This window comes from Rhinoderma darwinii, chromosome 2 (genome assembly GCF_050947455.1).
Source record: "Rhinoderma darwinii isolate aRhiDar2 chromosome 2, aRhiDar2.hap1, whole genome shotgun sequence".
NCBI lineage: Eukaryota > Metazoa > Chordata > Amphibia > Anura > Rhinodermatidae > Rhinoderma > Rhinoderma darwinii.
Genome location: NC_134688.1, coordinates 376,591,098 through 376,618,941, shown reverse-complemented (window position 1 = coordinate 376,618,941; position 27,844 = coordinate 376,591,098). Strand labels below are relative to the sequence as shown.

At 43.3% G+C, this 27,844-nt stretch overlaps 1 protein-coding gene across 1 annotated transcript in view; it reads left to right on the top strand.

Annotated features, from left to right (window-relative positions):
• The first annotated feature begins 13,536 nt into the window (after positions 1-13,536).
• The window catches only part of F5 (coagulation factor V), an 88,116-nt gene continuing 73,808 nt past the window's right edge, over positions 13,537-27,844 (top strand). Inside the window, exons 1-3 of the mRNA XM_075853907.1 lie at positions 13,537-13,904; positions 20,530-20,612; positions 24,977-25,099. Of these exons, the coding sequence (XP_075710022.1) occupies positions 13,750-13,904; positions 20,530-20,612; positions 24,977-25,099 (361 nt within the window). The 5' untranslated portion in view covers positions 13,537-13,749. The remainder of the gene's footprint in view (positions 13,905-20,529; positions 20,613-24,976; positions 25,100-27,844) is intronic.

Genomic DNA, 27,844 nt, shown 5'->3' with positions numbered 1-27,844 from the left:
TTCTCTCCTTTTTTAGTTTTACAAAAAGTAAAATAAATTACATTAATAGGTCGTTTTGATGTATAATTTGTATAGCCTTGGTTGATTTAGGTGGCTCGTAACGGCTGGCAGGAGTGGTGCATCCATATCAGCCCCAGGTACAGGAGAAATCAGCCCCCTGTGGGACAACAATTAATGGCAGAGCAGATCTGGGTACGCTTCAATACAGTAAACAGTAGTGGTTATAAATTGCTTCTGTATTCTCTTTAGGGTCCACGCTAACCTGCTCATGCTAGATTTCAGGAACTTAAAACCTGCGTTGTGCCTTTACAATGGCGCAGGTTTAATGCCCAGGACCACACGCAGCACATTTACAACCTGTAGTCTCGAACAGGTTAATAAATTTATGAATTGAGTTGTGTATCTAAATTGTTCATGGGGTACCAGAGAGAGTCCCATATTCCCCATTGCGAAATGGATGAAAAAATTGGTTAAAAATAATTAGTTTGCAATTTGGAATATCGTATTAAATATTATGTTAAATTAATAATTAATAAAAAATAATTATTAAATCTGATACTATGCAGGTAACTATGCACCACCTCACTAAACCCTGGGCCTTACCCGTAGTTGTATAGCAATTGGCACTACATCTTCATTGGAAATATAATAAATTGCAGATTCTAACAATTATTAACATTTTATGTTCTTTTACCTTTCTGTAGAGGACAATGGAGCACCGAAAACATTGTCATCATCATGTTCTGTATATAACAGGCATCTAAGAAAACTACAAGTCCTCGTGTAATATTAGCCAATCACATGAATGGAGAGACTCCCCTACTTTTAACAAAAGATTGTAAATAACAGGAAAACATTCAATATTTATTAAAGTGTTTGTCCTCTCTTTCTTTCCTTTTTAAATCATACTAGAAAAAGTCCCCTGCGCTGCCCGCGTATAATGTGTCTGTCACGTTGGGTTCGTGGACCCACTAGGCCGTACTGCCTTGACGGTATGGCAGCTGGCCAACAGGGTGCAGGTCACAGTCTATAGTTCGTATAGGGTACCTGTGGCAGCTCGGACAGTAGCAAGGCAGACTCGCCTGGGAGTAGGCAGCAGGCAGACGTCAGGGCTGGTGTAGCACAGCACGACTACAGCTCAGCACGAAACTTGGCCAGGATAGCACGGGATACAGGATACAGCCAAACTTTGGGTACGACAGCAATGCTCAGGCATGGGAGGAAGGGGCTGGGCCCTTCTTATAGTCCAGGGTACTCATGGGCTAATTATACATTAAAGTCCGGTGCGCGTGCTGCCCCTTTAAGAGCGGGCAGCACGCGCCGAGGTGAGCGGAAGTGAGCGCTGGCGTCTCCTGAGGAGGAGACTGGGGCCAGCGCTCGAAGACCCATGGCTGCGGCCGTCAGGATGTGAGTTAACCTGATGGCCCGCAGCCATGAACATGACAGTATCCCCCCTCTTACCCCCTCTCTTCTTGGGGCCAGAGCGAGAGGGAAACTTCTTTAGAAGGGTAGGTGCACTGAAGTTCTCCTCTGGCTCCCAGGATCTCTATTCAGGACCAAACCCCCTCCAACCACCAAATAAAAAGTCTTTCCTCTTACTTTCTTGGTGTCCAAGATCTCCTTAACCTCGAAGGTGTCTGAACGGCTGAAGGCAACCGCAGGTCTAGGAGTCTTAGTAAAGCGGTTCAGAACCACCGGTTTCAAGAGGGAGACATGGAAGGAGTTGGGGATCTTGAGGGTAGGAGGCAGCCGAAGCTTGTAGGCGACAGAGATTATCTGCTGTATGATCTCGAAGTGTCCGAGGAATCTGGGAGCAGATTTGTATGATGGCACCCTCAGTCGAATATTCCTGGAGGACAGCCAGACCTTCGTGCCAGGAAGAAACTAAGGAGGTTCTCTTCTCCTTGTGTCCGCCTTCCGTTTCATGCGGTCGACCTCCAGCAGGATGGAGGTTCGAGTCTGCTGCCAGATCTGCAGAAAGTCCCTAAAAGCAGTGCCAGCAGCTGGTACCTCGGATGTATCAGGCACCGGGAGAGGAATTCGTGGGTGTTGGCCATAGACAACAAAGAACGGTGTATTCCTTGTGGACTCGCTGGTGTGATTATTGTAAGAAAATTCAGCCCGTGGAAGCAACTGCACCCAGTCATCATGCTGCCTGGAGATTAAGTGGCGCAGGTAGTTCTCCAAGATCTGATTGATCCTCTCGGCCTGACCATTGGACTGAGGATGGTAGGCCGAGGAAAAGTCCAACTTTACACCTAGGAGTCCGCAGAGGGCTCTCCAGATCTTCGAGGTGAACTCAACCCCCCGATCAGACACAATATGCTGTGGCAAGCCGTGCAGGCGGAAGATGTGTTGGATGAAAAGCTTAACCAGTTGAGGAGCAGAAGGAAGACCTGTCAGAGGAACGAAGTGGGCCATCTTCAAAAATCGATCCACCACCACCCTGACAGTACTGCATCCAGCAGAGAGAGGCAGGTCAGTGATAAAGTCCATAGCTATGTGCTGCCAAGGAGCATCGGGTACAGGCAATCGCTGGAGCAGGTCTGGAGTGAGCGACCTTGTTAGCTGCACACACTGAGCAGGAAGAAACAAAGTTCATAATGTCTTTGGGCAGCGTGGGCCACCAGGAATGATGGGCAATCAGATCTCGGGTCTTATGGGTCCCCGCGTGACCTGCCAGTCTAGAGAAGTGTCCCCAGCGGAGGATTCTCCCTCTGTCAGCCATGCGCACAAAAATCCTCCCTGGAGGAATGTCCGCAATTTGCAGTGGGTTGACAGAGACAATGCAAGACGGATCAATAATGTTCTGTGGAATTTCAATGGTGTCTTCTGTCTCGAAAGACCTGGACAAGGCATCGGGCCTCGCATTTTTGTCAGCCGGGCGATAATCGAGCTCAAACTGGAACCTGGTAAAGAACAGCAACCACCTGACCTGACGAGGATTCAGCCGTTGGGCCGTCTGGAGGTAGGTGAGATTCTTGTGGTCCGTAAAAATTAGGATGGGATGAGCTGCGCCCTCTAGTAGATGTCTCCACTCCTCCAGAGCCAATTTGATGGCCAGTAACTCCCGATCCCCAATCGAGTAGTTGCGTTCTGCGGAAGAGAAGAGCTTAGAGAAATATCCACATACCATTGACTTGCCCTTGGAACCTCTCTGGAACAGAAGTGCACCAGCACCGACAGAGGAGGCGTCCACCTCCAACGAGAACTGTAGAGAAACATCTGGATGATGGAGGATAGAGGCTGACGTGAAGGCACTATTCAGGCTATTGAATGCAGACTCTGCCGCATGAGTCCACACCTTGGCGTTCATGCCCTTCTTGGTGAGGTTAGAGGTAGGAGATGTCAGTGAGGAGAAGTTTGGGATGAACTGTCTGTAAAAATTGCCGAATCCCTGAAAGCGCTGTATGGCCCTCAAGCCTTGAGGGCGTGGCCATTCCAGGACGGACTTTACCTTTTCAGGATCCATCTTGAGACCTCGATTCGAGACGATGTAGACCAAGAAGGGTAGAGCATCTTTCTCAAACACGCACTTCTCCAACTTAGTGTACAGATGATTCTCCCTTAACCGCAGCAAAACTTGACGGACATGTCTCTGATGAGTCATAGGATCTGGAGAAAAAAATCAAGATGTCATCAAGATAGACTACTACACAAACATAGAGGAGGTCACAGAAGATGTCATTAACGAACTCCTGGAAAACCGCGGGAGCATTAAACAGGCCGAAGGGCATTACTAGATATTCATGATGTCTATCACGGGTGTTAAATGCAGTCTTCAATTCGTCACCCCGGCGAATCCGGATTAGGTTGTGAACCCCACGCAGGTCTAGTTTGGAATAAAATCTTGGCACCACGTATACGATCAAATAGTTCTGAGATCAATGGCAACAGATACTTATTTTTCACCGTGATCTGGTTGAGACCCCATAGTCGATACAGGGACGCAGAGAACCATCCTTTTTCTTGACGAAGAAGAACCCGGCTTCTGCCGGGGAGGAAGACTTCCATATGAAGCCCCGCTCCAAGTTCTCTTTAACATAAGCGGACATGGACAGAGTCTTTGGTAAGGAGAGAGGATATACCCTACCACAGGGAAGGGATGTACCAGGAATCAGCTCGATAGGAAAGTCATATGCCCAGTGTCGGGGCAGCATCTCCGCCTCCTTCTTGCTGAAGACGTCCAAAAATGCAGCATAATGACCGGGCAATCCTGCCAATGACTGAGGCAGAGGAGGCTGAGCCAAACAAATCTGTCCCAGGCAACGGTTGTGACACTCGGGACCCCACTGGAGGTGGGAGGTGTCGGACCATACATGATAGGGGCATGCGCGCTATCTGAGATGAGATTTAGGCATTCAGGGTGGGCGGTGGGCGGGCATAAGAAGAAGAATGAATGAGACTGCCGGATTATTACCATAAAAAGCGCAAAATGTTTGCAGACCGTTATTTATGGTCAGAGGAGAAGTTTAGGAGAGGGGATAATGGCAATGAGCTTTTGACAGCAGAGAGGGGTAAGTAGAGTTCAATAGGTGAAATGCTGGTGACACGTTCCCTTTATATGTCAGAATCACTGTTTTTTTGGTCACTAAATCTCACACAACATATGGAATAAAAAGTGATAAAAAAATCTCATGTACTCCAGAATGGTACCAATAGAAACTAAAGCTCACCCCGCAAAAAATAAGGCCTCATACCGTTCAATCGACGGAAAATAAAAAAGTTATGGCTCTCAGAATATGGCGACACAAAACAAATTTTATTTTTAACAATCAGTTTTTTCCTTGTAAAAGTAGTAAAAGATGAAAAAAATTATATCAATTTGGTATCGACGTAATCGTATTGACCCGCATAATAAAGTTAACATGTTGTTTTTACCACACAGTTAACGCTGTAAAAACAAAAACCCCAAAAATATTGGGGAATCTCTGTTTTTTCCAATTCCACCCCACAAAGACATTTTTGCCAGTTTCCCAGTACATTACATGGTACAATAAATGGTGCAATAAATGGTGTCGTAAAAATCTGGCTTTTGGAAGGTGGAGAGGAAAATACTAACGTAAAATTCCAAAAAATCGCTGCAGCGGGGAGGGGTTAAAAGATAAGATGCTGGCTACCTGCAGTCACCACTAGAGGGAGCTTGGAAGCTTACTGCATATTGTGTTATTATTGAGTTCAATGTATAACAATATGAAGTAAGCGCCTCAGCTCCCCCTAGTGGTGACGGCAGGCTAGCATGAAATCTTTTACATTTATGTCTATGCAGGGGATTTTAAGCGCTGTATCAGAATAATGGAGCTCTGACCACTATAAAGTTATATAAGGAATTTCATCAGTACAGAGTATTGAACCTATTTCAAAACTATTTTAGATTAAAACCAAAATGGCGTTTAAGGGAGGACATTCAATTTGTTTGTTACCAACTACTGTTTTACCAAACAAAAACCTTCTATATTTTACAGCCAGATCTGCAGTTTAGTTTACTTCTCAGTTCATTCACAGATGACCTATACGTCTACAGTACATTTCTGTACAGAATATTTAGGGTGTGTACCCGTGGATGCATTCTTTTAAATATATAAATATATATTTAGTGACCTCACCAGGTAACCAACGCATTTCCCAAACATTGATTCATAAAGTGTTCCTGTATATTACAGGTATGTGTGACATCATCAAATGTCTGTATATGAGCGTGGTATTACACAGATTCGTTATTCATTGCAGTGTCATTGCTAACACTCCTATAACTAAAATAGTACACTATGTCAACGATGAACCTGTGGGGGTAGCTCAAGCACTTGCAGCCACTTTATAAACATGATGTTGGAAAATGCTTTCAAAATTATAGACATACCAAGCACTAAAAATGTCTGCTGTTCCACTATCACCTGTCTCCGAACTCTCTTATATGTGCTAGTCCAAGGAAAGGTTGTGTGGTATCTGCGGTCGCTGACCGCCGGCACGCCATATTTACCAGCAGCCGGTGTCACTAGGAACTAGTCGGCGTCTCACTCCTAGGAGACGCCAACTCACGCGACTGCTTCCCCCTGCTTCTAGGGTGCGCATGTGCGCTCATCCCTGGCCTTAAAGGGACAGCGCGCACAAACTAAAATGTTCCCTAACCAATCCCCTTACTTCCTGGACTATATAAAGGGCTCTGCCCTTCCACTCCTTGCCTGAGCGTTTTCGTTGTATTCCCGTGTTAGTCTTGCAAATGGTCTCTTAGTTGTTATCCTGCTCCCAGTGTTCCCGTATTCTGCTACCTGTATCCTGTATCCCGTAACTGTGCTTGTTCCTGAGTTGCATCTAGTGTTGGAGTCATGTTGTCATCTGCTGTGCTCCATGTCATCCACCACGTTTGGTATAATCTGCCACGTCTGGTGTCGTCTGCCACGTTTGGTACGATCTGCCACACCAAGCATCACCTGTACCACGTGCCTGCTACTCCGTGCATCTGCCTCAACATCCTCCCAGGTACTCTTACCCTAGAGACTGTTATAGACTGTAGTTGGCCAGCTGCTACTCCGCTACGGCAGAGTGTCCTAGTGGGTCCACATACCCCACAGGCGTGACAGGTAGTAGTAGTAGTACCAATAATCAAGTTTTCCTGAGGCTCCCACCAGCAAGGACTGCAGGGTGTTGCTTATCTTTGGTACAGCTCTACTTGCAGGCTTGAGGAGGTCAGACCAAAACCTCAAGGGTTGTGAAAAGAGTACCAGGAAAAGAACGTGACCGAAGAGCTTTGCGAAGAAAAAGTTAGTCACAACTGTGGATATACAAAAGATCAGGGGAAAACAGCATATTTTCATTGCCACACTGTATACACCAAGGACAGATGTCTTTATAGAATACTATATATAACCAGCTGGATATCTGTTAAAGAGGCTATGTCACCACATTATAAGTGCCCTATCGCCTACATAAGGAGATGGGCACTATAATGTAGGTGACAGTAATGCTTTTAATTTAAAAAAAACTATCTGTTTTCACCACTTTATTAGCGATTTTAGATTTATGCTAATGAGTTGCTTAATGCCCAAGTGGGCGTGTTTTTACTTTAGACCAATCAGCGTCATGCACTCCTCTTCATTCATTTACTCAGCGCATAGGGATCCTGCTAGATCCTTATGTGCTGTCTTATACTAACACATTAACAATACTGAAGTGTTTAGACAGTGAATAGACATTCCACGGGATGTCTATTCACAATCTCTGCACTTCGTTAATGTGTCAGTGGTAGTTACAGCAGAGCACAGCGTAATCTCGCGAGATTACGCAGTAAATGACAGGTTACAACGCGATCACGCTTCCTTTGCTGTAACTACCATAGAAACAGTAACGACAATGGCTTCCCATTACCCTCTTCTCTCCACTCTCCCACACTACACTGCACTCTGCCCCCTCACCTTCTGGGTGACGTCATGACGGGCCCGTCACTCCGCCCGCCCTTCCTTTCATAGAGCCGACGGAGACTTCACTCCATCATTCTGTGTGGGAGCGTGTGTGTCATGGCGCGTGGTGTCTCCACACCACTGCCATGACTACCACACCGCTCCTTTCGCTCGGAGCGGGTGTGAGCCATTGCGCGCGGTGTCCTCAACACCGTCGCCATGACTACCACACCGCTCCTTTCGCACCGGTGGCTGTGTCCTTGCGCTGTGCTTACAGCGCAGAGGAAGGAGGGTGCTAACCACCCTTACATGCATAAAGACTGGCCAGACCGAGATGCAGGCCTAGGGGACAAGGGAAAGAGGAAGGGGAGGAGCCGAGGGACACGAGGGTAGGTTAGACGGCGCTCTGTGCTGAGCGACAGTCTAACCCGGAAGCAGCAACGGAGCAGTTGTAACTGCTCGCTCCAGGCGGCCTCAGCACCGCAAATTCCCCAGGACACCACATCAATGGGGGGCGTCACAGAGCTGCTGGAGCAGCTACAGGGAATGGCCGATGAGCGGGGCTCAGGATGGCTGAGGGCCCTGCTCGCAGGCCAGGTAGGGGGAGCGGCGCAGGGTTGGGAGGCCCATTAGGGAGCCTGGATGCCGGGGGCCGACCTGGCGATACACCAGTTGGGCAGCCTGCCTGTCTACAAGAGGAAGGCGCCAGGATCCCCAGAGGGCCGCATTTGGTGGTCGCCAGGGGCAACGGCGAGGTGGGCGGCGCCCCGCTGGTTCTACGATGGAGGATTAACAGCCAAGGACAGCTCGGTCAATGATGTTGCCGGCATGGGCGGCAGGATTCGGCCCTCTAGGTACGGCTGCAACGGGATATGAGACCAACGAGGAGGACCATACAGGAGAATATGAGGTACTTCGCAGAGGACGACTAGATGATCCTGTTCCCCTGGCTGGTGGGCCCACAGCTCCTACGCAGCCTGGTGAGTTTTACACAATACCTTATTTTAGTCCTGCTAATCTTAGGTCCCCAGGGCGGGGCGGTATGATACAAGGGGAGTTAGTTAAGTAATCATGTGTGGGTAGGGTGGGGCAGGGGGCGGACAATAAATTGCATGATTTGTTGGGGAATGTGCGGGAATTATTGTCGCGGTGCGAGAATGTCGGGTTGTTGGGGAGTCCGTCGCCAGTTGATGCGTGGGCAGGTGCCACAGGAGCGTCTCTGAGATCAGTGGGGGGCGGCATCGGGGTGGCAGAGGGTTACAGTTTGGGAGTCTGGGGTGGCGGTGTTGGTTCAGACGGATAAGGATGGAGGTTGATCGGGTGCGGTTAGACGATAAGGCAAAGGGGGAGGTTTACGTTTGCTTTGAGGGCCCCCTGGGAGCACATTTAAAACCTGAGGTTAAAGAGGCTCTGTCACCAGTTTCTCAAACCCCTATCTCCTATTTCATGTGATCGGCGCTGCAATGTAGATAACAGTAACGTTTTGTTTTTTTTTAAAAACGTTCACTTTTGGCCAAGTTATGAGCTATTTTATATATATATGCAAATGAGCTTTGAAATGGACAACTGGGCGTTTTTATTTCGTTATGTCCAACTGGGCGTGTATTGTGTTTTTAACTGGGCGTGTTTATGTGTATGATGCTGACCAATCAGTGACCAGTCAGCATCATATACTCATCTCCATTAATTTACAAGCAGCACAGCGTTCTTACTAGAACGATGTGCAGCCACATACACAAGTGTCCTGATAATGAATACACATGAAATCCAGCCTGGACGTCATGTGTACTCAGAATCCTGACACTTCTGAATCCTTTCTCTGAGATTGCAGCAAGAGAAACGAAATCTCGCGAGATTACGGAGCTAAACGAGATTTAGTTTCTCTTGCGAGTCAGAAGTGTCAGGATTCTCAATACACATGACGTCCAGGCTGGATGGTCATGTGTATTCATTATCAGGATACTAGATTAACGTTAATCAAGTGTCCTGATAATGAATACACATGACCATCCAGCCTGGACGTCATGTGTATTGAGAATCCTGAGGGTATGTTCACACGAGGGCGTCCGTAACAGCTGAAATTACGGGGATGTTTCAGCCTGAAAACATCCCCGTAATTTCAGCCGTAACGGCATGTGCAGGCGCTTGAACGCCGCGTCCATTACGGACGTAATTGGCGCTGCTATTCATTGGAGTCAATGAATAACGGCTCCAATTAAGCCCAAAGAAGTGACAGGTCACTTCTTTGACGTGGGCATCTATTTACGCGCCGTCATTTGACAGCGGCGCGTAAATTACGCCTCGTGTGAACAGACAAACGTCTGCCCATTGCTTTCAATGGGCAAATGTTTGTCAGCGCTATTGAGGCGCTATTTTCGGACGTAATTCGGGGCAAAAACGCGCGAATTACGTCCGTAATTAGTGCGTGTGAACATACCCTGACACTTCTGACTCTTTTCTCTGAGATTTCCAGCAAGAGATTATGAGTGGCTTGCTGGAAATCTCACAGAAAAGATTCAGAAGTGTCAGGATTCTGAGTACACATGACGTCCAGGCTGGATGTCATGTGTATTTATTATCAGGACACTTGTGTATCTGGCTGCATATCGTTCTAGTAAGAACGCTGTGCTGCTTGTAAATGAATGTAGAGGAGTGTATGACGCTGACTGGTCACTGATTGGTCAGCATCATACACATAAACACGCCCAGTTAAAAACACAATACACGCCCAGTTGGACATAACGAAATAAAAACGCCCAGTTGTCGATTTCAAAGCTCATTTGCATATATATAAAATAGCTAATAACTTGGCCAAAAATGAAAGTTTAAAAAAAAAAAAAAAACGTTACTGTTATCTACATTGCAGCGCCGATCACATGCAATAGGAGATAGGGGTTTGAGAATCTGGTGATAGAGCCTCTTTAAGGAGGAAATATGGAAAGACACGTAAGTCGAGATTTTTTCACTGCTACCACTAGAAAAAATGTATTTGGACAAGCCAAAATGGGTGGAGAGTAAGGAAGAGGAGGAAGAGAAGCGTAGGTATAGATTACTACCGGAAACTTTTCCAAACTGGTTGCAAGCGTTTGCCATATTGGCAAGTGTTATACAGGAGAAGGCGCCGGATAATTGGTCCGGCCTCTTCTGCTATTTAGATGCCATAGGGGAAGCTTACAGGGTCTACGGTGGGATGACCTGGCTCACATACGACGAGCAGTTCAGACAGCGTAAGGCGGAGGGTCCGCCTGAGTATACGTGGGATCAGAAGGACATTGGGTTATGGCTGAGAGTAATGGCACTGGTGAGGTTGGGTAGGGAGTCCTTTCCAGGCAGGGCCGGGGGGGTCCGGCCAGTATGGACAACAGGGAGAGGGGGTCCAGTTGGGCGGGACTGCAAGCAGCAAAACGGGTTTGTGCTGGCAGTTTAATCACGGCCAATGTAAGTTCGGAGCAGGGTGCAAATTCAAGCACTCCTGCTCTGTTTGCGGGGGGCGTCCCATGGGTAATCCCGTTGCTTTTAGAAGTGAAAGGGAAAAGGGGTCAGTACAGGTGGCCATGGGGGAGACACCGGTGAAGCTGGCAGAGATGTTGCCATATCTAGGAAGATACCCGGATAGGGAAAAGGCAAAGCTACAGGAGTCAGGTTTTAGGGGCGGTTTTCGTATACCCCCTCCTCAACACAAGGTCACCTTTTCATTGCGTAACGGCTCGGATACCGGGGCATGTCGTGGGCGAGGGTTTTGACGGAGTTCAATCATTTGGCAGGGCTGGACAGGGCACCAGATGTCCTGGTGGTTCATGTTGGGGGGAATGACCTGGGCATCCGGCCTTTTCGGGAACTGATTCGGGACATCCGGTTCGATCTGCTGCGGCTATGGTCCTGTTTTCCCAGGGTGGTGGTAGTATGGTCGAAAATCGTACCTCGTAAATCATGGAGGTCCACCAGGTCTGTGTCGGCGATTAATAGGGCACGTGTGAAGGTGAATCGGGCTGTGTCTGCATTTGTGGTGAAAAATGGCAGGGTGTTTGTGCGTCACTTTGATTTTGAGGATGGTGTGCATTTCAATGCAGTGGGTGTGGATCTGTGGGCGGTGAGGATTCAGGAAGGAATCGAGCAGGCCATGTTGTTGTGGGGGAACTCCCATATTTGAGGGTGTCAAGATATGTTCGCTGTGGCGGGGGTTCGGGGTCCTTGGAGATGGTCAAATTTGGTGGGGGAGGGACTAATAGTAGGAATGGTCTCTCCCAAAATTATGTTTTGTGGGATATGGTTGATTTGGGCCCCTGCTGGGTGGTGTCCCGAGGAGTAAATACATGTGACGTTTTAGCCATCTGCGGCTGGTCATGGTGCCCCTGAGCCTGTGTTTTGAATGGCTGGGGATAAGATTACAGTTGTATGGGCAGAGTGGTGCCAGATCCTCCTTCCTGAGCTTAAAGGACCTCCCTCCCCAATTTTTATGTCAATTGTGGTTATTTATTTCCTGTGTATTGATTTGTGGAATTGTTTTGTTGTTTGTTAATAAAATGGCTGCTGTGGCCAATTCATTCCAAGCAAAGTCTCTGTGTTTTATTGGTCTAGTTAGCGTTATGGTAAATGGGAGATGCAAGGGGTATGAATTGGTACAGTAGTGTGAGGTAAAGTAAGACAGGACCGCACTCTATTATCCCTTGTCAAGACCAGCCAGACTGAGCCGCAGGCCTAGGGGGAGGCCCCATGATGAAGGGAAAAGGAAGGGGAGGAGCCGAGGGACATGAGGGTAGGTTAGACGGCGCTCTGTGCTGCGCGCCAGTCTAACCCGGAAGCAGCAAGGGAGCCGTTGTCCCTCCCGCCCTCCCTTTTTCTTTTTTTGGGGTTGTTTTTTCATGTTGTTGTCTGTTAGGTAAGGGGGGGGGGTGTGTGGGGGTTTTTTGTTACATTTTCTTTTCATTTTATTGTACTTAGTATGGTGTCACGGCAGTGTGCGGGGTTGGGGGTCCTTGGAGTTGGTCAAATTTGGTGGGGGAGGGACTAATATTAGGAATGGTCACTCCAAAAATTATGTTCTGGGGGATCTGGTTGATTTGGGCTCCTGCTGGGTGGTGTCCTGAGGAGTAAATACATGTGACCTTTTAGCCATCTGCGGCTGGTCACGGTGCCCCTGAGCCTGTGTTTTGGATGGCTGGGGGTAAAATTACAGTTGTATGGGCAGAGTGGTGCCAGATCCTCCTTCCTGAACTTCAAGGACCTCCCTCCCCAATTTTTATGTCAATTGTGGTTATTTATTTCATGTGTATTGATTTGTGGAATTATTTGTTTGTTTGTTAATAAAATGGCTGCTGTGGCCAATTCATTCCAAGCAAAGTTTCTGTGTTTTATTGGTCTAGTTAGCGTTATGGTAATTGGGAGATGCAAGGGGTGTGAATTGGTACAGTAGTGTGAGGTAAGGTAAGACAGGACCGCACGCTATTATCCCCTGTCAAGGCATCCTGTAGTTCAGTGACTCCAAATGTACGGAAAGATTCCTTTTAAAAAAAACAAAAACACTAGGGGCAAATCTGATAGAATATGTTATGCCTAGCACAGGGACTGAAGGGGCGGTGCATGACAAAGATTCAAAAGAAAATTCAGTAAAATTCCTCAAATATATATATATATATATATATATATATATATATATATATATATATATATATATATAGAAATATATTTTACTCTCCCCATCTTTTCTCTCTCCATAACGTTTCCCCTGTGCACCCGCATTTCGGTAACTAAGGGAGGGGTATTTAAAAATGCTACTATGTTCAATTATTCGCGCTGAGAAGCATATATATGTAATTGTTTTGTCATTTTGCCTAATTAAAAAAAACAAAACATGTAAATGCAGAGTCACAGATATAAGTGGTTACGTTCCTGCGCCTTATAGTCACCTATCCTAAATGCCCATCCAATTCCCTAATACTTGTCATAAATACTAATCAAAATTTTCTGTCTGGAAAGTTATCTTGAAATTCACCAATAGATTCAAATCCTACCAAAAGTCATGCAGCCAGCTGGACCCCAGTATATTCAGAACAGTGACTGGATGAGGGGAGGGAGTGAAGTAAACTTCATCTATCCCACCTCCTGTAATAGGAAGTCTATGAGGAGCTGTGAGTGATGCAGCATATATAAGAGGTGCCCTACAGCCTCTTGGACATGTTTGCAAGCTCCTAGGTTGCAGTCCTGTGTGTGTGGAGTAGGATCATCTCCTGGTCATAATGTCAGTGCCTGGGACAAGAGGTCGTCCTTATTGATCCGTGTACTCAGGGTCTGTTGACTGAGAGGTTTGGGGACTGTGAGAAGGGCAGCACAGAGTATAGACTAAGAGGGCACCATGGAACCACACATGTATCACCCAGGACCTGTGGTCGTGTTACTGCTGCTGGGGGCCCTGGCTCAGCTTACCCCCTTTGTGACTGCCTTGGACAGGGACTATTATGTGGCTGCTGTCATCACTGACTGGGACTACAGCAATGGACAGGCTGACAGGTAATGACGAGCTCCAGGCTGATCTGTATTTATAAACAATGTGTTATGTTATAGTGTAGAATTGTAACTCTGGATTCAATATTTCTGTTTATGTCTATACTAATAGATACATATACATAGAGAGATATAATACATATGAGATAGAGAGACAGTCAGACAGACATGATAGAGAGAGAGAGAGAGAGAGTGAGTGAGAGAGAGAGAGAGAGAGAGATAGATAGATAGATAGATGATAGATAGATGATAGATAGATATGAGACAGATAGATAGATAGATAGATAGATAGATAGATAGATAGATAGATAGATAGATAGATAGATAGATAGATAGATAGATAGATAGATAGATAGATAGATAGATAGATAGATAGATATGAGATAGACAGGCACATGCAGTTATCGAGTATGTCAGAACAAAGATACTTGGCCAATTTCAGAATTGTGTAGGTTAGATCAAGAAAGAATCATCGTTAATACTGTATTATTTATTAATGCCATGTTTCTTTTTATAATATATGGCATTATAATAAAAGATGGATATCAGCAAGAGACACCACCCTCCAGACTCTAGGCTGTAGTATATATGGCAGACTTTAAAGCTAGGATTTTACTTTGCAAATTCAACAAACAGATTATAGATTATTAATAAGTGATTACTGAATGGTTAAATCATAATTTTGACGTTTGAAACACGGTTACCATAAACCCATGCCCAACACTTTCAAACATTGCTACCATGGGAGAATCCCTATTTTTACCTTGACAGGAAACCCCAATCGCAATGTAACAGTCCCTATAGAGCACTCACAATACTCCACACCAGGGTGGCCAACGGTCCATAAATTTCTGAACAGTCTGGAAAAATAGGGCACGATTTATTTTTTTTAAGCTAGAGGAACCGTTACAGGTTGTAATAATCATAATGTTATTGTTTTCCGTAAATGCTGATGACGTGTTCATATAAAATTTCTGAGCTATGTATCACAAATTTTGGTTTTCCAATTTGTCCGTAACATTTTTGGGCTATCCATGATTTATGGATAAGTTGTCCAAAAAAAAACCTCAGGCTGGCATCCCTGCTCCACACACTCCATCCTATATTATTGCATAGCCGAACATTGGGACAGATTCACCACAATATGCATTGCACTTATCGCAGTCCCTTCAAATCAGTGTTTGCCCAGGCTCAATATCTGTCTGCAATTCAGTTAAAGGGATTCTGTCTACAAGTGACGGAGTTGCAGAGTATCTCGTGGTTCCACAAAATCCTGGTTAGGAAAGAATTAGACTTAGGGCTTATTCAGACGAACGGGATATACGTCCTTGCAACGCGCGTGATTTTCGTTGGTCCGCTGCGTAAAAGTCATGACATGTCCGTTCTTTGAGCGTTTTTCGCGCATCACGCACCCATTGAAGTCAATGGATGCGTGAAAACCACGCATGCCACACGGAAGCACTTCCGTGCGACCAGCGTGATTCGCGCAACAGCAGTGAAAAGGATGAATGAAAACAGAAAAGCACCACGTGCTTTTCTGTTTACAAACATCCAAATGGAGTGTCATAATGATGGCGGCTGCGCGAAAAGCACGCGCTCGTGTGAATACAGCCTTAGAGAGAATTTGGGGCTGCAGACTTGATATGGAAATCCCCATATAAATTCATATGCAGATTTACTTGCATATTTTTTTAGGTTTCCCCTCTGAATTAGCACAATGTGCATTTATCCTTGAAGGGTTATTCCCACTTTATACATTCACAGTATATGCAAAGGATAGACTATTAATGTCTGATAGATGGGCCACTTCCTGAATGGAGAGGTGGGCGCCATTGTGTCTGGGTCTTTGCATTGAAGTCTATAGGAGTTACGCAAAGAGCTGAGGAACCTCAAATCTTCCAATAAGTGGGATTTACTTATCAGACATACCCAGGATAATCCATACATGTCTAAGATGAGAAAAAAAAACCTTTAAGGATTCAGTGCATTTTATTCATTGGGGAAAGTGTTACAGCCTCACCCTTAAATAAAAAAATCATATATTTTGCCATTCTGAGTCAACAGGTTACGCTTGAGTCAGTATAAATGTCATAGACATAAGCTTCCTGAGAAGCATTAAAAGGAAATGAGAAGAACTTGAAGAAGTAACTCTTGTTGTTAGAAACAATAAACAATCTTCATAATTTTTCTTTTTTGACCCATATGTAAAATGATTCATTGTAACCCCGTGAGGTACAGATCACAATTCACCAGATTCAAAATAACATATTGTCATTGTATACCTGCGCTCAACCATCAAAAAAATTGTTTAATGTCTCGTAAATTTACCCAAGCACTTCAATTGATTCTACCTGTTTTTGTTAAGTTGAAAACATTAGTGATTGTATTATATAAATGGCTAGCAGAGTTACCCGGCTTCACACGGGTCTCAATAAAGTAAACCTTTCACTACAAAATACATACATTTTTATTCTAAAAGGTTGGCGGTGACGCATCTTGTCAGCCTGGAGACAGTGTGTTTCTGCTGGGGAGTCGCTGCTGCTCGTCTATCTCACTGAGACAGCAGTCTTGCCTCAGTCTGATGGGGAGTTTCAGCAGCTCGCTGTTGGCGGTGATGTATCTGGTCATCCTGGAGACGAGTTAGGGTCTGTTGAGAGATTTCAGCAGTTCGGGCAGCAGTCATGCACTTTGCTCCAGTAGTCTTTCCTCTAAGTGCAAGGGTCCCTTTTTGGAGGCATGACTGGTCTGAAAAGCGTTCAATTTCTGAGAGTGCTGAAATCCAGTATAGGTTCACTGTAGTATAGGTGCAGTCCGATCACAGTGAAAAAAGATGGCTGGATTGTTATGGAAACCCGGTGTAAAACAAAAATTACTGGGTTGTTATGGGAACCTGGTGTAAACTGTGTGTATGTCAGTGAGGCTAAGAATGAAGGACCTGCGAGCTTCTATTGGCTAATACTGGTCACCTGATGTGATATGGAGGAGGACCCTTTATGTGGAAGCCAGTGGTGCCATATTTTTTGTGAATATGTTGCCAACGGTAGGCCCTAGAGAGCTGAAACCCATTCTAAAACATTTGAAAGCACCTGATTTACTTATGTACCAAATTTGGTGCAGATTGGTTCAGTCGTTTGGCCGTACATAAAGAACAGACAACAGAAATTCATTTTTATATATGTAAAAATATGAGAACCACCTCACTAATACAACCCATTTCTATATGCCCTAATAAGGCTTATGGACATCATAGAAAGGGGGAATCCCACTCAGGATGCCCCCTCTATAAGCCAGTGTTGAGATCTGCTTAGTATCAGTGGCTCCCGCTCTAGTAGACCCGGCCCATTAATAAAATAACATCGACGGCCATTCATTTAAATGACTACCATGTAATACTACAGTTCCCCACCTGCCCACTTCCCCTGGTGATAACAGCTGATCGCCGGGAGTTCAGAAGTGGAATCTGCAGCGATCAGCTGATCCCCAGGCTTCATTTCAAGAAGGGGTTGTCATAGTGAATCATAGATCAAGAATATGACCCTTACCTTTTAGATTTGTTATGTTCAAGATACTGGCTTTCAAGATGGTGGAGGATGCAGTAACATACCTCCTCGTTGCACTCATTGGTCAATTTATGATGGGTAATGAAGAGATCAATCTATCGTTCACCCTTTATGTTTTTACTGACTTTGGATTTGTATGCAAAAGCCTGCAGATGCAGAAGTAAAGCAATGTTGTAAAAAATGTCTGGGCTTCAGAGATGGGTCCTGGTGGTTTAAAAATACTTCTGCTTTGTTTGTTTTTTAGTGTCCATATTCTGAGCGTAACTCAATGTAAATAAAAGTGCACTTCTTTTATATTGTATTTGTGACTAGTGATTTCCTATGCAATGTTTGCAAATATTTCTATACATGAAACCCTAATTATTAAACCATGATAATTGAAAAGTGTAATAAACTATTTCTGTCAAAATGTAACACAAGTATGATAAATAGACGATTTTTATAGCTGTTTTCACAGGTATTAGTGATTTGTAGAGCACGAATACCTAATATTACAGTGAATTTAATCCCACAAGAGCTCAGTAATGTCAAAATCTAGAAATTCGACCTGTCAGTACATCAAAAGCATCTACTTTTATTCAAACCAAATAGTTTGGACGTATGACTGTTGTCCTGTCACCTGTACCTGTGAGGTATCTGTTTCATCAACCGCAGGGGTGACTGAACATGGGGACATTAGGGCAGTGCACCAAAGCCCATGGCCAGAAGGGGCCTACAGATAAAAGTTTGCTTAAATACATTGCAATGTTACCCTGGCTCAAATGTTAAACAAAGTTTTTAATGATTGTTCACTTTTGTCCTCCGATGTATGCCATCAGCACAAATCCGACAAACATTCTCTGACCTCAGAGGATGTTACTGAATCCCTATGGGCCTTATACCTATAACTTGCATCTACCACCTTCCTGTTTCCTGATCCTTTTATTTTACAATTTGTCCGCTTTTCTGTTCTCTGCATGACCTTTGATCTTGTGTGAGTTATGATCAGGGTAGACGGGTCAAAACAAAATTGCGAAACATGCAGAGTTTTATGCTGGGTTTACATCTTACAATTTTGTGGCTATTCTGACTTTCTGTTATTATGATGAATATGAATATTTACACACGGTTTTGTAGAGGAGTCATTATAGTCCAACACTGGAGGTCATTCATTCCTGTGTGATGATCCCTACATTTAGCAACACACATAATGGATCCTACATGGGTGGTAAGGCATATATAACTTTTATAATTACAAATTGTGCTAGAGCGAAAAATGACTTATTGTCCACCTCACTAAATATTTCATAAAACCTCACTGTTATTTAGTCCAAAATAAAACTCTAAAAACCCTTCAACCAAAAAATGGTTAAAATATTAAAGGAGTTTTCCAGACAGTAAAAATTGATGGCCTATCCTCAGGATAGTCCATCAATAGCTGATGGGTCGGGGTCTAACTCCCGGGACCCCCAACAATCAGCTATTTTGAAGGATGTGCATGCAGTGCTTTTACGAGCGCTGCTTCCCCTTCATTTCTACTTGCTCACTGTGAATCTTCGACACGCATTTAGCGGCGATTCACAGGTATTGCAACCTTAATTTTCCATTACATTTCTATATAGCTTATTATGGATGTGTGATTGTCATTTAGTGGCGCAAACTCGGCCTAATACAAGCGATATAGTGTATGTAGGTATTAGGTTTTATGTCAGCGATGTACTGGTATGTCTACAGTACACACCACTGCAATCCTGCTCGGTATGTAATGGCAGCAGAGGATAAATTTAATTAAAATATTAACAACATAGCCCCCCCCCCCACACAGGTAGACTCACCTGACCACACAAATAATTTTGAGTCATAGACATGCAGTAGTCAATCGAGTCGCTTAATTAAATTGCTTGCAAAATTATAGCTTGTAAATCCCATGTAGCATCTGTTTATCTTGACACCCTGGATCAGGGCTTCCAAAACGTTTTCTTGCGTGGCCTTGCCTGCCAAATCATAGCGATGCCTTGGCCTCACCAGCAGTCAACATCCATTCCAAAAGAGGAACATGTAGATGTGGCGTTGATAGGGGGCACCTCAACAGTTTAAAAAACACTGTTGTAGATTCACTTTATTAAAGGGAAACTGCAGCTCCAGGTATGTTGCTCTATGACTTGTGATAGTATTGATATTTTTCTGTTTCAGTCTGTTTCAGTTTGCCTCCGTTCTGCTAGGTTTCCATTTTTTTCATGGAAACAATAGCGTAGTGTGCTCAAACACAAAACATACCATTGAAATCAATGGTAGTGCAAACGGAAACTATACTTTCCACGGAACAGATGAACTGAAAGCAAAACGGAAGCCCAACACTGATGTGAACAGGCCCTAAGAGAATCAGAGAACCCGCTCTCAGCAGAGCCGTCAGTTCAGTTCACTCACAGAATCGGCTGACAGCGAATGATGCAGCTTCTATGTATAAAGGGTACATAGAAGCTGCATCTGAAAAACAATTGAACATTTTTAATAAGTAAAATTACAAAAACGTTTAAAAATACCTAAAACATACATTTAATAAAAAAAGAAAAGAATAAAGCCTACAAAGGTGTCGATAGTCTTTAAGGGGTATAAATGATTTGTTCCAGGACATTACTCTTTAAACTAGGGCATCCATATGGTGTTCTATGTAAAGGATGACCATAAATGCTGAATAGCCCATGTGTATGCATAGCAGTGTGTTCCGATTGACTGAGAGGGATGGCAAGGCTGCCATACCAACACTCTTTACGTAGAAGTGTTCGCATACTAGACATGTGATCACTATTGGCCAACCAACCGAAAGAAGACACTCTGATTAGCATACAACATGCACTTGATTGATTTGCCTGTGGGCTGTACAGCGGGTGCAGTAGGATTAATGGGCACCATATAACTAGGGCATCTAATCATCTAATGTCTTGTTACATATCCCCATTTAAAGCAAAAGCATTGACCCAGTATACTTAGTATGTTACACACATATAGTTGTTTTTCACAGATATTCATGAATGTTGTGTTTTTCCATGTTCATGTTTCAAAGTAAAATGCACTTCCTTTTTATTACACAGGTCTGAATTTGTCTTTAAGAAAATAATTTTCAGGGAGTATGAAGAAGGTTTTCATAAAGCAAAGCCTGCATCCAAGCTGTCTGGTAAGAGTCTCCACAATGAGATCAATGACATACATGCATAAATTGTATATTAATTACATCCTCATTGAGATTTCCTTGCCATAGAAACGTGATAAGTGTTCGCCAAACGATCGTTCGACCAATAGCTATCAGCTGTTTGGTCGTGTTGTCTAAATATGCCTGTTATTACAAAAAAGAAAGGTCACAAAGTGGATGCCAGAATCCTCTGGTGCCGCTTATCTCATAAAAAACAATATGGACAGATTGAAATAGTAAAAACGCCCAGATGTAACACACATAATACACGCCCAGTTGTACTTTAACTTTAGAACACGCCCAGTTGTACTTTAGAAAGCCTCATTTACATAAATATAAAAATGGTCATAACTTGGCTAAAAATGCTCGTTTTATAAAAAAAAAAACGTTACTGTAATCTACATTGCAGCGCCTATCTGCTGCAATAGCAGATAGGGGTTGCAAAATCTGGTGACAGAGCCTCTTTAAGCTTTTTTTTTTTTCTAACCTGCTGTTTTCCGCAGCGGACATTCCGGCCGAAAAACTGCACCAGAATTTGGTGCAGTTTTTCAGCTGGAATTCTCTGCGGAGTCCAGGGCGGATGTACTTTTACGCAGCATATCCGCCCTGTGTGAACATACCCTAATACATTTTTGCAAAGAAACAGCCAAATAGAAAAGGACAGTATAGGAGAAAGAAATGCTTGTTAATCGCATTTCCGGGTCAAATCAGCAATGTCTGTTGCACCTTATTAGGGTGGACAAAGAAATGTTTTAACATTTTTTGAGGTAGTGTAACATTCAGAAATGAATATGTTCAGATACAGTGATTGTGCTGATAACACAGAATTTGTCTGTTATTAATTCTTTTGGATGCATGAAGCAGAGCCTGGTACGGGCTTCATAAGACTAAGGAGATTCATTGCCAAAGTTCTCCCGCAGATCAACAGATATGAGGCTATGAACTATCCAAAATGTAGCAAAATAACAATCTTTTATTAATTCATCATGAAAGTCTTAAAACATATTAAACAGCAGAGCATCACATACACAAAAGCAGAGAAAGGGACTGGCTGTGTAACGTAACAAAAACATATACAATCAGTTAAAGTGGATATGTGCTAGTCATGTTAAAACCATGTATGCATATGGATTCAATATTAAAACAGTATATGGAAATAAACATTCTCCTCTAGGAGTATATGAATAAAGATAGGTAGAGAAGAATATCTAGATGCCGCAGATTATAAAGTAGTTAATACAGACCAAACTGATGACCACACCCAGCCGACACGCGTTTCACCGTCACTTTCTTAAGGGTGAGGGTATGTTCACACGCACTGTTTTCAGACGTAATTCGGGCGTTATATGCCTCGAATTACGCCTGAAAAAAACAGCTCCATTACGCCTACAAACATCTGCCCATTGCTTGCAATGGGAATTACAATGTTCTGTTCCCACAAGGTTTCATTTTACGCGTCGCTGTCAAAAGACGGCGCGTAAAAAGACGCCCGCGTCAAAGAAGTGCATGTCACTTCTTGGGACGGTTTTAGAGCCGTTTTTCATTGACTCCATTGAAAAACAGCTCCAAAAACGTCCGTAAAATACGGCGCGAAAAACGCGAGTAGTTACAAAAACGTCTGAAAATCAGGAGCTGTTTTCGCCTGAAAACAGCTCCATAATTTCAGACGTGTTTTGCTAAGCCGTGTGAACATACACTGATACCTAACATTTGTAATGTTATTGTAGGGACTCGAAAAAGACAATAATTGCCCTTTAAAAGGGATTGCGAGCTTGCGTATTTTTGCCAAAATATCAACCCATACCTGCTTATCATTTTTGCAGGATTCAGTCTGACTTTGTGATGTTGGGGGAGAATGGGGTGTCAGTAATTTGTGTGGTACACTTAGAAGGTGCTGGGCAGCCCGCCTGATCTAATAGTACAGGCCTGACCAATAGTCTGCTAGCCAGCGTGGTGCACTACAAGTAACTATGTGACTAGAACACTTATAGAAGCTATATCTGTGTGCAATGATGATATTAATCAGCCTCCCCTCTCATAAATGGTAGGTGTGAGAATGGCTGTTCATACGTATATTTCACTTGCGCAATCATACCCAGGGACAGACACAGACAGCTGAGGGCCCCTGTGCAAGAACAGTATATGGGCCCCTTGCTCTCATTATAGATCAACCCCTCATGTCTCTCTAACTGTCCATGAGAAGTTGTTTGTCGTAAAATGAATCATCTCAGGCATTTACATGCAATCTAACAGACAGAAGTAGGCTGCTTTAAGTAACAGTGGGCCCTCTTACCTAATGGGGCCCTGTGCAGCTGCATAGGTTGCACCAATGGTAAGTCCAGGGCTTCGGTGGGCCACCGTAACAGAAGTAATGCGACTAGGAAAGAATATCTCTGTAAGGCTTTATTCAGACGAACGGGAATTACGTCCGTGCAACACGCGTGATTTTCACGCGTGTCGCACGGACCTATATTAGTCTATGGGGCCGTGCGGACATGTGCGTGATTTTTACTCAGCGTGAGTCCGCTGAAAAAAAGTCACGACATGTCCGTTCTTTCGGTGTTTTGCGCGAATCACGCACCCATTGAAGTCAATGGGTGCGTGAAAACCACGCATGCCGCACAGAAGCACTTCCGTGCGAACTGCGTGATTCGCGCAACAGCTGTCAAAAGGAAGAATGTAAACAGAAAAGCACCACGTGCTTTTCTGTTTACAAACATCCAAATGGAGTGTCATAATAATGGCGGCTGCGCGAAAAGCACGCAGCCGCGCATCATATGCTGCTGCCACACGGAGCTGTTAAGTGGCTTTTGCGCACGCAAAACGCCACGTTTTTGCATGCGCAAAAACGCCACGCTCGTGTGAATCCAGCCTAAGACGTAGTCCGATAGAACACGCCATGATTTTTCTTTCTGTCGGATTTGTACGCAATAAGGCCCCATGCACCTATATGGAAGACCTATTATGGCTCGCCACAAAATGGTGCTTCAGATTTGAATTCTGAATGCGCATATTACCTACAGACCAGCTGTGATCAGACTTTCTAAATTCTCAATAACTCATTACCATGAACTTATGTTACATTGATGTCGCTCTTACTTATTAAAGCAGTAGCAATTTCACAAATTAAAAAATATTGATTTTTGTGGAATTATAAAATATTTGTTTGATTTTTACATCCGCTATGGGAGAAACATTTGGAATACTTTTTTCTCTTGTAGACACTTTACTGTTACTTTGCTAAAGGTTGTTTTCTGCTATTTGCAGCCAACACATAATCTTCTTAAAATTGCATTTCTTGCTGCTCAAATCCTGGGATCATTCCTGCTCTGCACCCCCTGCTGCTGTACTTTCTCCCGGCGATGGCCTTAGATACAGAAGCTAATAGGCATCCTTTAATTATGGGCTTTTATATGTTATGTGCTGAAGTAAGTAAGTGAGGAACGTGTAATATTGAAACAAGGGCTTATGATTTGATGTTTGGACAGCTGGGAAATTCTATTCAGGTCAATGGTATTAACATGCAGATATGTGTACAATGCTATTGTCCTTGTGACCAAACAAGACTAATATTAAAGGAAATAGTATTCGTCCTGCCTGCATAATAACAGTCAACTCAGTGAGCTACGGCTTGTTAGGCTGCATTTGGTAAATCAGCCAGGATCGGTTGGATAATTGGTTAAATACCAATTCCATAATATACTGTAATTATCTTTATTACTCACTTTTGTATCAGGAGTAACTTAATTACATACAGGGCAGTTTATATTACAAAATTATTACTGATATGCAGGGCAACCACAAGAACTTGAAATTATCTATAGCCCTGCTTGCTGTTATCAGATTTGTCCTACTGATGGAGGGAGCAATACAAATAATAACATCAGGACATTGCTGCTTAAGCAATTCTCTATTATATACTGATAGTTATTATAAGGTAAAGTTACAAATTTAAGTTCAGGCGAATATAGATGCTGATTTCTAGGTTAATGCACTTCCCGTAGTAAAAGAAAATATTAAATCAGCATCCACCCCAAAAAGTTATAATATCTATAACATCTATGGGAAGGTATTTACTAGTATAGGTGTAATTTTTACAATGCAGTAATTCTAAGCAGTAAGATAAAATTAGGGCATTATTGATGACAGTGACAGCACCGCTGAGAGTATGGCATTGCGGAATCATGTAAAAAAGCTGTACTTTTATTAATCTCCTAGTAGCTTTGGTTTTTGGAAATCTTGGAAACTAAATTGTTCATGACAATTGTATTGTAATTGTGTTACAGTTTATTTCTGATTTTTTTTTTTAAATATTCAGTTACAGAATGGTTTAATGTGTTCTTCTTCAGGTATCCTGGGACCGACATTACGTGCAGAAGTTGGAGATACTTTGAATGTGCATTTTAAGAATATGGCTAGCAAGCCTCTTACCATTCATCCACAAGGAATTTCATACGGAAAATTATCTGAAGGTAACAAAGATGTTCGTTCCACTCAACCATAATCTCAAATGTGCTGGCGAAAGAAAATCACATTTACATGCGCTCATCATAATATTACCACCATACAGTGACTAAATGATACCACCATACGGTAACTGGATAATACCCCCATACAGTGTCTAAATAACACCACCATACAGTGACTATATAATACCACTATACCGTGGTTATGTAACAGTATCATACCATAACTTTTTTAACACCACCATACTGTAACTAAATACCACCATACAATAACTAAAAAACAACACCATGCTGTAATTGGATCATACCTCCATACTGTAACTGGGTAATGCTAAAATACCTTCACCTGGATAATACCACCATACCATGACTAAATAATACCACCATACAGTGACTGGATAATACCACCATACAGTCACTGGATAATACTACCATACCGTGAGTGGATAATACACTATACCGTGACTAGATATTACCACAATACAGTAACAGGATAAAGCCACCATACATTGACTAAATAATACCAACATGCTGTTACTAAATAATACCTTGATACTTTAACTGAATACCACAATACCATGATTAAATAACACCACCATACAATGAGGAATAATACCTCTATACTGTTACTGAAAAAAAAACGAATACCAAAATTTCCACCATACAGTAAGTGAATATTCCCACCATACTGAGACTGAATTCAATGATCATTGAGATGTCAGATACCACACAGGCAGTTTGCAGAGTACAGATGTGTCCACCCTTACCTTTGTTTGAATTTGGTTAAGGACTCCAATTTTTCATGAAACCAATTAAATACAATATCGCTACATGCTAGTAAAACCTTTGACAGACTGCAATCCACATCATGACTACTGGGTGGCCACCTACAGACACATACAGCATAGACATCTCGTGACAGAGTATCGTAAATTCATGTTTTTTTCAAAGCTAGTCTCTCACCATATACATCTCAGGATATGTTGATATAAGAGGAAATATAAGGAAGGACACATTTGTATTACCACACTGCAGACTAGAAACATTTATAAAATCAGACAGTCAAAGGCAGAAGAAACAATTAAATCCAGTGACTGACAGGTGATGTCTTCTCTGATTGGAGTAATTTGCTTTCCAAGTCTTCTCCATCTGGTCTAGACCATCACATCTTTTGCTCCATGCTTTCCCAGAACATCCCCTCCCACTTCACAAACCCTCCATCCTGCTGTCCTCTTTAATAGTGGCCTTCTGCAGTTACCCCTAATAATGTTTCTGCTTTGCTGCTCCATGCCCCCAAATACTGTACTGAAGTAAAAGTCAGTGCCCCACAGTAAATACACATACACCTAGTGCCACCAAAAGTGCCCTACAGTAAATAAAGCCATACATATAGTGCCCCATTTAAACTGCCCTACAGTAAATAGTGCCATACGGACAGTGACCAAGAATGACTAGCACCATACAAATAGTGCCTCATAATAAATACGACCATAATACAGATAGTGCCACATCTAAAATTGTATTATATAGAATGCCCCCTAAGTGCCCCATATAAAGTTGTTTCATGTTTAGTGCCCCATATAAAGTTGTTCCATAAATAGTGCCTCATGTAAATATAGAGAGTGCCCCCAATAAATAGTGACCAGTTTACAATACTCACCTATCCTTGTTTCCATTTGGAGTCTAGCGAAGCCTCTTCCCTCCCCCTGCTGGCAGTTAACAGCCTCTTGCTGGCTGGGGTGATGACATCATTGCATCACGCCAGCCAGAAAGTAGCAACGCAGAGCACCAAAGGCTACCCCCAGACAAGACCCCTAAATTAATTCAGAATACCAGACCAAAACAAATTCAGACCCAAAAATTAATTCAGGCACTAAACCCCTAAATTAATTCAGAACCCAGACCAGAACCGAAAATCAATTCAGAACCCAGACCAAACCTCATAATCAATTCAGACCCCAGACCAGACCCCCAAATCAATTCAAACCCCAAACAAGACCCCTAAATTAAATAAGACGCCAGAACAGATCGTAAATGAAATAAAACTCCAGACCAGACTCCTAAATTAATTCATATCCCAGACCCCAAAAATGAATTCAGACCCCACATCAGACCCCCAAATTGAATCAGACCACAACCAGAACCATAAAATAAATCAGATCCCCAGACCAGGCCCCTAAATTAAATCAGATCCCAGACCAGACCCGTAATTTGAATCAGACCCTAAACCAGAACCCTAAATTAAATCACACCTCAGACCAGACCACCTAAATAAATCAAACTCCAGACACCAAACCCCGAAATTTATTCAGACCCCACTTTTTACTTACCTCTCCCGCTTCCGGCTTCTTTTTAATTGAGGCCGCAGCCACACTGCTGGTTAGTGTCAGGACCTTGCATGTCTCACTGCACACATGTCATGACACTTGCCAGCGGCAGTAATCCAGTACTCTGCATGCTGGGCTTTCCTGAGGGGCTTGCATTTATAATAAAGAAAAATACTATTTCCCTTAAGGTGCCTCCTCCTTGGAAGAACTTGGGCTTTAAATGTCACTAGCATTATTTTTTTTATTAGATAAATAAATGCCTCAGTTTACACAGATGACTTTCATACTATATTGCCACAGGTTTATCAGCTCTATTTCTTTGATAACCTTTTTTATGTATGCACAGATTTGTTAAATGCATACATTTCTGCAGCACAAAATTGCCACTAGGGGGAGCAAAGGCTAATTTTTGAGCCAAGAACCC